This window comes from Xyrauchen texanus, unplaced genomic scaffold (genome assembly GCF_025860055.1).
Source record: "Xyrauchen texanus isolate HMW12.3.18 unplaced genomic scaffold, RBS_HiC_50CHRs HiC_scaffold_924, whole genome shotgun sequence".
In the NCBI taxonomy this organism is placed as follows: domain Eukaryota; kingdom Metazoa; phylum Chordata; class Actinopteri; order Cypriniformes; family Catostomidae; genus Xyrauchen; species Xyrauchen texanus.
In genome coordinates this window covers 1-12,606 of record NW_026266934.1, presented here as the reverse complement: position 1 = coordinate 12,606, position 12,606 = coordinate 1, and the positions used below count along the sequence as shown (strand labels likewise).

The window sequence follows — 12,606 nt, the reverse complement described above, 5'->3', positions numbered from 1 at the left end:
CTTAAATTTGTTCAGAATGCAACTTCCAAAGTAACACCTACAAAAGACTAGGGCTGAGCGATGTGGCCTAAAAAAAAATAACCTTTTGTTTTATGGGGCCTGAATAACCGGTTCTCACCACTTGTGTTACAGAAGGAGAATGCAGTCCAGTCACCCTAGAGAATGTATTGGAGTTTACATCAGGAGCCTCAACAGTGCCTCCACTGGGATTTCCAAACCATCCACAAATTCAGTTCCTTCATGAGGGGAACAGAATCTTCCCAGAAGCAAATACTTGTATTCTTGTACTCCGCCTGCCGCTGCACTCTTCCTATGAAGCCTTCAAACGATACATGATTGAGGGAATTTTGCAAGCTCCGACCTTTGGACTTGTATGATGTCACTGTTTGAAAATTTAATTTTTCACCTGAGCTATTTGTTTATTTCACAGAATGCTGTGAAGCAAGTCACTGGTTCAAATGGTAATTTTAGAATCTCATGCAGTTCTCTTTCAGTTAAAGGAACATGTTGACTTTTGGGACTTTATCTTATTCACCATATTCCCCAGAGTAAGAAGTCCATACATGCCCTCTTCATCTCTGTGCATGCTGTAACTGATCTGACACACCCACCGCTAGCCTAGCACAAAGACTGAAGTAAATGGCTCCAGTTAGCATACTGCTCCCAATAAGTGAAAATAAAAGCAACATTTTTCCTATATATGTTGTGATTTGTATTGTCTGTTCAAATAACAAGGTCATGAGACACAGCCATCTTAACTGTATACACACTGGGAACTATATTCTCAGAAGGCAAAGCACTGCTACTTGGGCAGAGTGATTAGCACAACACTGAGCGAACTCTCTGCTCACCACGGGGCTTCTCAGGCGCTGCGAGCTAATCACTTCAAGTAGCAGTGCTTCACCTTCTGAGAATATAGTTCCCAGTGTATACGGTTTGTGTAAAATGTTTTATTGTCACTTATTGGGAGCAGTATGCTAACTGGAGCCATTTACTTCCAGTCTTTGCTAGGCTAGCGGTGGGTGTGTCAGACACAGCACGCACGGAGATGAAAAGGGCATGTATGAACTTATCTAACTATGGGGGATACAGTGAATAAGCTAAAGTCGTTTCTTTACTCGAATGTATTGTGTAGTGTCTTAATAAAAATTTGTATATATTGGGACTATATATTTATTAAACACTACACAATACATTTGAGTAAAGAGATGTCGACTAGCTTATTCACTGTATGTCGTGGAATATCTCGATGGATTACTCTTAAGTTGTAAGAAAACTGAGTCTTGAGTTCCAGATGCCAAAGTTCAATTTATTGACCAACAACAAACATGAGACCGGTCAGCTGCCTGTTCCAACTACATCTTTCTAGGTTCTCAAATATATATACCTTTTGTTATTTTTTTCACCCACTATCTCTGACCAATGGGGTCCCTGTCTTGTTATTTTCCCTTGCCACCAATGTTTCGTGTCCTTCACTGATTAATATTGGTATTGGTGGGAGATCCCTTGCTTATCTATTAAAAAAAAAAACATGTATCTTTCATACACCACCGGTGACCTCTGAACACTTATCACAGTTCATGAATGGAGTGCTTCAACTTTTAAGAAACATCTCTGTTCAAGAGACAAACGTTTGTGTCCTCACCACACATACTTCACCCCTTACCTACATTTCAGTGTACCACATATTCAGTGTTTTTCAAGGATTTTTGTAAGAAATGCATCCTGTATTTTAATGACACGTGCACTCTAAGGACATGTGCCAGCATACACACCAAGGACATATTGTCAGAATAAGACCATCTAAATTAAATGCATCAAGGGTACATGTTATAATAAGACTAATTAACAAACACATCCTTATTTGTGAAATATACCATACTTACCATAGTAACCTGTCCCCATATGTCTCTGTTCTGATTAGTGGATTGATGTAAAGGTATTTTTGGCATTTAACCTCTGTCCTTATTAACTGTTAATCTAAAATCTTCATTCAAACCATTAACCATTCCATGTCTTTTTAAAACATTACCAGTTTATTCATCTTTTCAATCCCATTCTAAATAGTGAGATCCTTTTCCACTTTTCCCAATTATTCATATTGAATTATTTTTTTTCATGCATTTTTAAATATTTTTTATTGATTCATATTCCATTTAAACCTTAAGATGTTTCACAAATCTAGCACACCTTGCTTTAACTCCATCAGCTGCAGCTGCACTGCCCATACTGCCTTATTTGAACAGAAAATATTATTTAAAGCTGTTGAAAGTAAAAATGTCTTTCCGTTCTGGATAATATATGCAGCCAATAAACTTTTGTCTCTGGGCTTGGAAATTTGGACTATACCTGAGTTTGCAAAATACTAACAGTTGCAGTACAGCAAGCCTGATATTTTATCTTTAGATCAGAAATGTGTTGGATTGCATTGTGTACATATGTCTGTTGTTGCTGAGTGAGGATGAGTTGAAGTGGCTCTACATTAACAGCTGGGAACTCTTCCTCATCAAGTGTAGGCAGTGCTTGAATTCCATACTGCGCTAGGATGACATCAATGTTTTGGTCGCTGTAGGGATTTTCTCCAAACACATTGTTGACAGCTGTGCTGTCTGTTGCAATGTTTTTGAGCATGCCCTCTGTCCAGAGTTGAGTCGGTGTGCGATTATTTTCTGTTCAGCAATGGATGGAGGTTCCAGGCCTGTCTAAACTGCTCCAGTCTTTTTGAATCTCAGGAAGATAAACAATATGCAGTGAAAGTCTGTGGAGATCATCATCTGGGTTTAGAACCTCTGAATCCTCTAAGGCAGTGGTTTTCAAAGTGGGGGCCGCCAGGGGCGCCAGGGGCCGCAGCAAGTTGGAAGGGAAAAAAAAGATTTTTTTTTTTTTATATTTTTTTATACATTTTATAAATATTTTTAAAATATTAAAAATATATATAAAATATTTATATTATTATGAGTATTGTTATGAAATAGCATTATAATAATTTGTCGCATATCCAAACATTAAACTTTTAATGCTAATCTTTCTGAATGGCTAGTACACCACATGTAATCTGTCAGTGTAGCCTTGGTAACAACCGCCAGTGCTCAGCTATTTATTTAGTTAGCTGGCTAGCTCTATCAAAATGGATAGATTTTTAAAAAGGAAAAAACCTGAAGAGCCAGCTATCGAAACCTCAGATACAAAAAAAAAAGAAAACAAACTCCTGGCCGAGTAAGACTCGTAGGTATGAGGCAGCATACATAAAGTATGGATTTACCTGTGTCACGCAGAAGAATGGACATGAGTGCCCCAAATGCGTTCTCTGCTTCGAGATCCTCTCCAACGAATGCTTAAAACCATCTAAACTTCAACGTCACCTGAACCAGAAGCATCCAGCAGAGGCCGAAAAAACAGTCGACTTTTTTAAAAGAAAGGAAGAACATTTGACCAGGCAGTCAGCAACATTCGTGCGGCAAGCTACTGTCCCTGAGAGAGCATTGAGGGCATCGTTTTTGGCTTCCTTTCACATTGCGCGAGCTAAAAAGTCACACACAATTGGGGAGGATTTGATACTACCAGCTACCAAAGACATTGTTAAAGAGCTACTGGGTGAGGATGCTGCCAAGAAAATTGACGCTGTACCACTCTCTGATAACACTGTGAGCAGACGTATTGGAGACATGGCTGAGGATGTGTCTGCTCAACTGTTGGACCAGGTGAGAGCTAGCGAGTATTTTGCACTGCAGCTAGATGAGAGTACGGATGTGGCTAACGCTGCCGAGTTGCTTGTGTATATCAGATTAATTTCCCAAGAAATGTTCATTGAGGAAATTTTATTTTGTAAGGCACTTGAAGGTAGAACTACTGGGAAAGAGATTTTTCAAGTGCTGGACGAATATATGAATTCAAATGGACTTGACTGGTCTCGTTGCGTGGGTGTGTGTTCTGACGGGGCCGCGGCTATGACTGGGAAGAACAGTGGGGTGACGGCCCTCATCAAACAGAAGGCCCCGAATGCTGCGTTCACGCACTGTATGCTCCATCGAGAAGCACTGGTGGCTAAACGGTTGGATGATGAGCTTAATCAGGTACTACAGGACATAATACACGTAGTAAACTTCATTAAAGCCTGCCCCTTGAAACACAGACTGTTTGCTCTTCTGTGTAAAGAAATGGGAGCCCGTTTTGATGGATTGCTGCTTCACTCAAACGTACGCTGGCTTTCACGGGGGGCAGTTTTGAACCGTGTGTATGAGTTGCGGAGGGAGGTTGCAGAGTTTCTCTTGTCTGAGAAACATCAGCTGGCTGACCGTTTTACAAATGCAGCCTGGATTCTCAAACTTGCATATATGGCTGACATTTTTTGTCATCTGAATGTGCTTAATCAAAGCATGCAAGGGCGTGACACATACATAGTGCATATGCAAGACAAAGTGCGTGCTTTTTCCCTGAAGATTACGCTGTGGTCAAACAAGCTCAAGGAGGGAATTACAGAAATGTTCCCACTATTACACCAAGAGCTGCTGTCATCTGGTGGCAAGTTGGACACCATTTCTTCACTGATACAATCCCATCTGGAGCACCTCCAGGGATATTTCAGAGACTATTTCCTGACCTTGACAGCACCCATCTAAACTGGGTAAGGAACCCATTTGCCCCTGATGTAGGCTCTTGTCTGGACTTAAAATCACAGGAGGAGCTGATTGAGATGACTACTTCATGGGATTTAAAAATGAAATTTGAGGCTCTTTCCCTCTCTAACTACTGGATGTATGTAAGAAATGACTTCCCCATCCTAGCTGAGAGTGCTCTGAAATGCCTTCTTCCTTTTGCAACCACTTATTTGTGTGAGTCTGGTTTTTCAACTTTAAAAGTAATTAAAACAAAACACAGAGCACGTCTAAATGTGGAGAGTGACATGCGTGTTGCACTGACAGACATAAAGCCCAGGCTTGACAAACTGTGTAGGAGCCACCAGGCCCACCCATCCCATTAATATGCGCGCTCTCTCTCTCTCTCTCTCACTCACACACACACACACACACACACACACACACACACACAGACACAATGTTGTTGAATGTTGCCACCAGGCCCAGCCTTCCCATTGATATGCTCTCTCTTCTTCTTTTCTCTCTCTCTCACACACACACACACAGACACAATGTTGTCACCAGGCCCAGCCTTCCCATTGATATGCTCTCTCTTCTTCTTTTCTCTCTCTCTCTCTCTCTCTCTCTCTCTCACACACACACACACACACACACACACATACACACAGAGTGTTGAATGTTGCAACCAGGCCCAGCCCTCCCGTTGATATTCTCTCTCTCACTCTCTCTCACACACACACACACACACACACACACACACACACCCTCTCGTTAAGATCTCTCTCTTTTCCATTCATTGACACACAAAGATACAATGTTGAATGTTGAATGTTGAAATTACTGTACCAGATTTGAAGATGTTGAAATTAATTTACCATATATGAAGATCTGACATACAAATGTTATTATTACAACACCAATAAAGGTTAATGGATGTTCACCTAAATGTTTTATTTATTTATTTCTACATTTGCCGTAGTATTGTCGATGGGTTTAATAACACATCATGGAAAAGGGGGGCCTTGGCCAGAACCTAGTGGTATTTGGGGGGCCTTGTCATGGAAAAGTTTGGGAACCCCTGCTCTAAGGAGTAGAACATAAGGTAAAATTGCTGCAACACATGCAAAAACACATCACGCCAAAGGCGTTCAATTCTCTGATTGTGAACTGATTGTCCGGTTATGAAACCTCTGTGTTCAAGTCCTTGAACTAGATGCATGAATAAAGCCACAAGGATGTTTTCACCGCCATGGTCAGATCTGACTCTTGATGGTAAGGCATAGAGGCATGTTGCTTTCAAAAACTGAGAAAGCACTGTTGTGGCACGATTGTCTGTGCTGCAGTTGAGGTAAGTAATCAGACGGGAGTATCCATCAATTGCACCATGAATCACAAAGCCCCATCTAGAGAGGTTAAACAAATATTACTTGAAAATGATAATCCTATTGACAATATATACTATAGTCTGGAAACAATATAGCTGTAAACTCCAGTTTTTCACTTGCTGAAGTTCTTTTCAAAATATAAAAAATAATGACAAATCTAGTAATAACCTTATGAGGCGCATGTTCCCATCAATGTGCCACAAACTATTGGGGTAAGGTACATGATAAACACGTCTTGCTACTGTCCGGCTCCATCTCCTTGCAGCAGCAGTAGGATTCACCCGTGTCAACATCTCACGCACCATGGACCGTGTAACAAGCACACCCTGTGCGCGCAACAGGGCTCTTATCATCTGAAACAGATTTTTGAAAAGGTCTAAATTGACATAATATTCACAAAACAATGGCACACAAATTTGAATTAAATACAGCCTAAAGATAAAGACCACCAATTACCTCATTTCCAGAATTAGGATATTGGCTCTGAAGTTGCCTCACATGTTGTTCAAGTTCACCATCATCTATTGCAGACAGCATACTTCTAACAGGTATACCCAGCAACTTTGACTTCTTGTACAGAAATGATGAGGAGCATCCCAGAATTTCAGCAGTTTTAGCTATTGTATGGCCTTGCTTCAGCAGAAATTCAATGTGTTCTCTGCTAACATCAATGGCGGGTCTTCCTCTTCTCCCTACAAAAAGAAAAAGTCAACTAAGTAGCATTGGAATGTTTATTTTTTGTAATTTATAGTATATCAGCATACCAATTCTCATACATGCATTGAAATTGCATTATTAGATTAGATTATTAAATATATTAAAGAGCAGTGAATGCTCTTCTCTTTTTATTTTGTTGTTTTATTAATTTTAAGTGTACAGACGGCATTAGGTTGATTGCGTACTGTCACTTTAAGACCGAATGTGCAGATTCAATATTGCACTGATGTACATCCGATATTCTCACAACTGTACGTTCTGTAAAGACATAACCTACTGTGTTTACGTGAATTCTCTCCAAAACGGACATTTAGACAATGTTGTGTGTATTTGTTCATTCAAGACGCGAAAGAGAGCTCAATTCAGTCCTCGCTGTATAGCTGTCTGTGCAGGGCTGCACGCTTCGGGTCGTGTGTGTGTGTGTGTGTGTGTTTTTGAACGACTTTATGAGACATGCATCAAGCGCCAACTCATGTTCCGCCGAGCACGTTACAATTCAAATATTCGTTTTCGTCTGTAAAAACATATCGTTGACGAAATTAACACGGCTTGCAACTGCCGGTGAACCCTTATACCAGCTATGGGTGAGCCTCTGGAGACCAATATATAGTCTAGATTTCCCCTTTAACGTTAATGCATGATAATACATGAATGCAGTGATAAACAGACTCACCTAAACTAATGCGCCTGACAGAGAAACGTCGGTCTTCCCCAGGATGGAAATTTGCGTCTATTAGAGTTTTCAGTTGAGCCAAACTGCTTTTGAGTTCATTGTTTGTGTCGGGTGATAGCAAATGTTCAATTCTTCCTAGATTTCTTTCACAGTTTTCAAAAGAACGGCGTTCTCTCTCTCCACAAAACCCCTGTGTAAGGGCTCGTTCAATTTCATGCCATTTTCTGGTGGTTTTTCTATTACAGCCAACGCCATGATAGCTTCTTTCTTCTTCCATTCAAATAAGGAAATGAACCCACTTCTTTTTTTATTACGGCGGGGAGGGAAATTACACAACGTCATGCACAATAATTTGCAGATATCTGATATTGTCATTTAAGATGTGTGACGAGTTCAATGTCGTTTTCAATGACGTCATTGCAGATATCTGTAATTCTGTTTTGTCTAGTCAAAACTGAATTACAGATATCTCTATCTGTAGATTCGACTGGTCACAGTTACGTTACAGATATCTTGAATGACAATTCCAACTATCCAAAATGTAATTACGACTAGTCAGAAAGACGTTGTTGATATCTACAATGTTAATTCCGGATAGTCAAACTTTGCTTTTAAATGTTAAAAGGGCTTGCCATACACAACCCTCACGACACACTAAGAGAGACTTCCAAGTCACTATATGTGCATATTTCCCGTTATTTTAACAGTAACACGGAGTCTAATGGTCTCGAAACTCCACCGCATGAGCAGCACTTCAATCACGTTGTGTTCACGCGCTGTTCACCGGCAACTTTTCCGACACTTCTAGAATGTCACACATCGCGTTTCTTAAAGGGCTAGTGCATTATTACGTCAATGAGTGAGAAAACCCCGAAACAGTCCATAGTGTAACTTCCCTTATCCCAGAGTATTGGTTAACTAGTACAGTACTGTGTTTGGTAACATTTGACCTGTTTACATATACATAAGTAATATTTACATTATATTCATGATGTTAGCTAGAGGGGAACTGGCCCCCACAGTGAGTCTGGTTTCTCCCAAGGTTATTTTTCTCCATTAATCAACATCTTATGGACTTTTGTGTTCCTTGCCACAGTCAGCCTTCAGCTTGCTCACTGGGGTTATTAATACAAATATTATTTAATTACTTATTTTTAAACACGATTAACAATCGTATATTATCTAATTACACAATGATGATTCATCGACATTATAGACATTATAATTTTATCGTCTGTTAATTCTTGATCTTCTGTAAAGCTGCTTTGAAACGACTTGTGTTGTGAAAGGCGCTATACAAATCAAATTGAATTGAATGAACTGAGATCCATGATCTGAAATGAGTTATTTCGGGTTACCCTCAAGGCTGAACACAGTTGCGAGAAATTGAGTGACTGTTTTAGAGGTTACCTGGGTCATAAAACAATCTCAGGCCACTTACTAAAATAATCCACTAAGGTCACAGCAAAACGGACCCACGATATCGATGGCAAGTTTCACTGACTTGTCATGTGATTGGCAAGTGATGCATGACTTGATGGCAGTCTTAACCTGAGGCGTCCATGCCCGGCCACCATTATAGTTCTCGGAGTCTCTGCTTGGTTCTCACTATACCTTGGTGTGTATCATGAGCCAAGGCAATGAACTGCGATCTCAACGTCTCTGGTACTAACAGTCTGTGTGTACCTTTTACCACACAATCATCCTGAAGAGAGAGCTCACGTTGAAGTCTGTAGTATGGCAGTAGGTCAGCACATAGACACTTGGAAGATTTTGGCCATCTGGTTGTCAGTAACTCATGTAACTTATGATGAATTGGGCAGGCAGCACATGCTTGTTGTATTCATCAGCTGATACAGCAGTGAGGGTTCAAGTAAGCACAACCACTTCCACGTCATCCTGCAGCCCAGGCTCACTAACCTGTAATGGTAATCGAGACAATCAGCTGTAACATAGTCATGTCCAGGTTTGTACTTGATGTCGTAATCAAACGTCATTAGTCTAGCTGACCACCGAGCAATTCGAAGTCCTTGAACACCTGTAAGGCCTTTAAGTATGGTCGACATCAGTCTCTGAAAGCAACTTGGCCCTGACACCAGTCCATATGGTACTCTTTAGTAACGGAATAAGCCTTCATGAGTAATGAATGGACTGCGGCTATCTTCATGAACCAATACTTGGTGATAGGCGCTTTGAAGGTCCAGTGTTGAAAAAACTGTTGACCCCATCAGTTCTGTGAACATTTCTTCCATGTGAGGAAGTGGAAAACTGTCCACCACTACTGCTCTATTTGGATCTCACAAATCCACACAAAGTCGGATGTTACCGTTTTTTTTCTTCTTAGTGACAACAATCGGTGAGACCCATTCCGACGATTCAATCGGTTCAATCATGTCCTGTTGTATGAGATGTTTTACCTCTTGTGATACAGCTTCACGCATTGCAAACGGAAGAAGATGTAAGTTCTGCTGTACCGGTTTCACATCAGCACGGACTTTAACTAAATGTGTGAAACCTTTTGCACAACCCATTTACTCAGGTTCCATACGTGTGTCAGATGTATTTATTGTGCAGCACGGCGATGTAACAATACGGCCATCTAACAGCTGCAGTTCTAGGGCCGCAAACATGTCTGGTCCTATCACTGCGATGCCGGTATTTACTACGAACAGTTCTGTTGTAGTACATCGATTACCGTATGCAATCTCAGCTTCCAAGCATCCCTTTACAGGTATGGCATCACCACCATAGCTCAATAAATGTATCTTTGGTTTTGAGCTGGTGCAGTTTATTAGTTGCATATGTTTTATGAAGAAGTCACTTAAATAACTTCATAACTGTCAAACGACTCAATAGAGCAGAAGTGAAACTGGTGTGTTCCAGTTCAGATCATTGAACCAATCAAACAGTGAATCTGAGAGTGTGAGGTGAAAATCACATTTGCATTGTCAGAGTTGAATGATTGTGTTTCTCTCAGAATAGAGCAGCTCTGTCTCCAGTGAACATGTTCAAACCACAAGAGATTTTATTTACATTTACAGTAAATGCAACTTTCTCAACTATTAACATCTCAAAACCTTTTAAAACATGTCAAACTTTACCAAAGTACTTTCTTGATCAAATACTTCATGTGATTCTCTCTGTAAGTAGAAAGACACTTTAAATAGTGACATACAGATTGAATATTACATATTTATAACAAAAAGATGACCTATGACTTCTGACCTTTAACCTCATTCATCATGTTGAACATGGTGATAATTCTACTGTCTCTTATGTTGATGCTGCTGCTCTCTCTCATACTGCATTCAATTATCAGAGACGTTTAGCATCAGACAAATATGACACATGTAACATTTTTCAGATGCAAACTCCTGCATAAGGAACATCTAACTTTTGTTTTTGCATTATCTGACGTGACATCACACTCATTTACATGAAGACACTTTGCATTGGCAGCACATGCTTCAGTTGTCTGGGAGTTTTTAATAGTTCAGTGAGTTTGAAACTGAAGACGGAGAACTTCTTCATCCAGAATCTAGATCCACAGCAATCATGACTTTCATCAGCATCTTTATCTGGATGTTCACTAGCTACTGTTTTAGAGGTAAGAACACATTAAAATATCTCATTCTACACTATATGACTGATCATGTGTGTCCTGAATGAAATGAAATAGTTTTTAATGTTTTTATTTTGTTGTCTTAATGTAGAATCCAGATGTGCAGTGACAGTCACTCAAACACCTGCAGTGAAATCTGTTCATCTTGGAGACACATTTACTATCAGCTGTAAAACCAGTCCTGAAGTTTATCAGGGTTGGGGTTATCAGCCTCTTGCCTGGTATCAGCAGAAACCTGGAGACAGCTCCTAAACTCCTGATAAAAAAAGCAAATGAGTTAGAATCAAATACACCATCTAGATTCAGTGGTAGTGGATCTAAAAGTGATTTCACTCTGACCATCAGTGGAGTCCAGACTGAAGATGCAGGACATTATTACTGTCAGAGTTTTCATTCCATCAGTAGTTATGTGTTCACACAGTGAAAAAGAGTCGTACAAAAACCTCTGTCAGTCACGCTGTAATGATACACTGACAGATACTGCAGCTGCTCACACACACACACACACACACACACACACACACACACACTCACACACATGTTGTGTTTCCATGTTTTATGGGGACTTTCCATAGACATAATGGTTTTTATACTGTACAAACTTTATATTCTATCCCCTAAACCTAACCCTACCCCTAAACCTAACCCTCACAGAAAACATTCTGCATTTTTACATTTTCAAAAACATAATTTAGTATGATTTATAAGCTGTTTTCCTCATGGGGACCCGACAAAATGTCCCCACAAGGTCAAACATTTCGGGTTTTACTATCCTTATGGGGACATTTGGTCCCCACAAAGTGATAAATACACGCTCACACATACACACACACACACACACACACACACACACACACACAGTTGTGTTTCCATGTTTTATGGGGACTTTCCATAGACATAATGGTTTTTATACTGTACAAACTTTATATTCTATCCCCTAAACCTAACCCTACCCCTAAACCTAACCCTCACAGAAAACTTGCTGCATTTTTACATTTTCAAAAAACATAATTTAGTATGATTTATAAGCTGTTTTCCTCATGGGGACCAACAAAATGTCCCCACAAGGTCAAAAATTTCGGGTTTTACTATCCTTATGGGGACATTTGGTCCCCACAAAGTGATAAATACACGCTCACACTCTCTACACACACACACACACACACACACACACACACACACACACACACACACACACACACAGGGAAACTGAGGAGTTCTTCATTTAATATCTATAAATATGTACATTTAAACAATATTCCCTTCTGTCACTCTCACACCAGTACAAAAACTTTACCAAACTGAATTTCTGTCCCGTACAAATATAAAGACATACAGCACCCTAAATGTCTAACGGAGCTGCACTAATGAACATTCCCACACTCTGTTAAGTGAACGTCTCTTTAGACTTAAACGGTCACATTTCTAGTTAGGCTGCATTAGTTGTGTCATACAGTACATGGGACAAAACAGGCCACAAAACTGAAAGTGAATGAATAATACAAGTTTATGTATCAAGGGATTATTTTGGATTAGTCTGTTCAACATGATCTGAGGCGTTCATGTTTGGTCTCATTTAGGAAAATTCCAGTCAGAACAGACTCATTAGAG

General features: G+C 40.0%; 1 protein-coding gene across 1 annotated transcript; it reads right to left on the bottom strand.

Annotated features, from left to right (window-relative positions):
* Positions 1-5,164: 5,164 nt before the first annotated feature.
* On the bottom strand, positions 5,165-6,644 carry LOC127642849 (uncharacterized). Its single transcript, XM_052125299.1, has 3 exons — positions 6,440-6,644; positions 6,152-6,336; positions 5,165-6,001 (listed from the first exon to the last, which is right to left on the bottom strand). The coding sequence occupies exons 1-3, from the start codon at positions 6,518-6,520 to the stop codon at positions 5,632-5,634; spliced, it is 636 nt and encodes a 211-aa protein (XP_051981259.1). The 5' UTR covers positions 6,521-6,644; the 3' UTR covers positions 5,165-5,631.
* Positions 6,645-12,606: the final 5,962 nt, after the last annotated feature.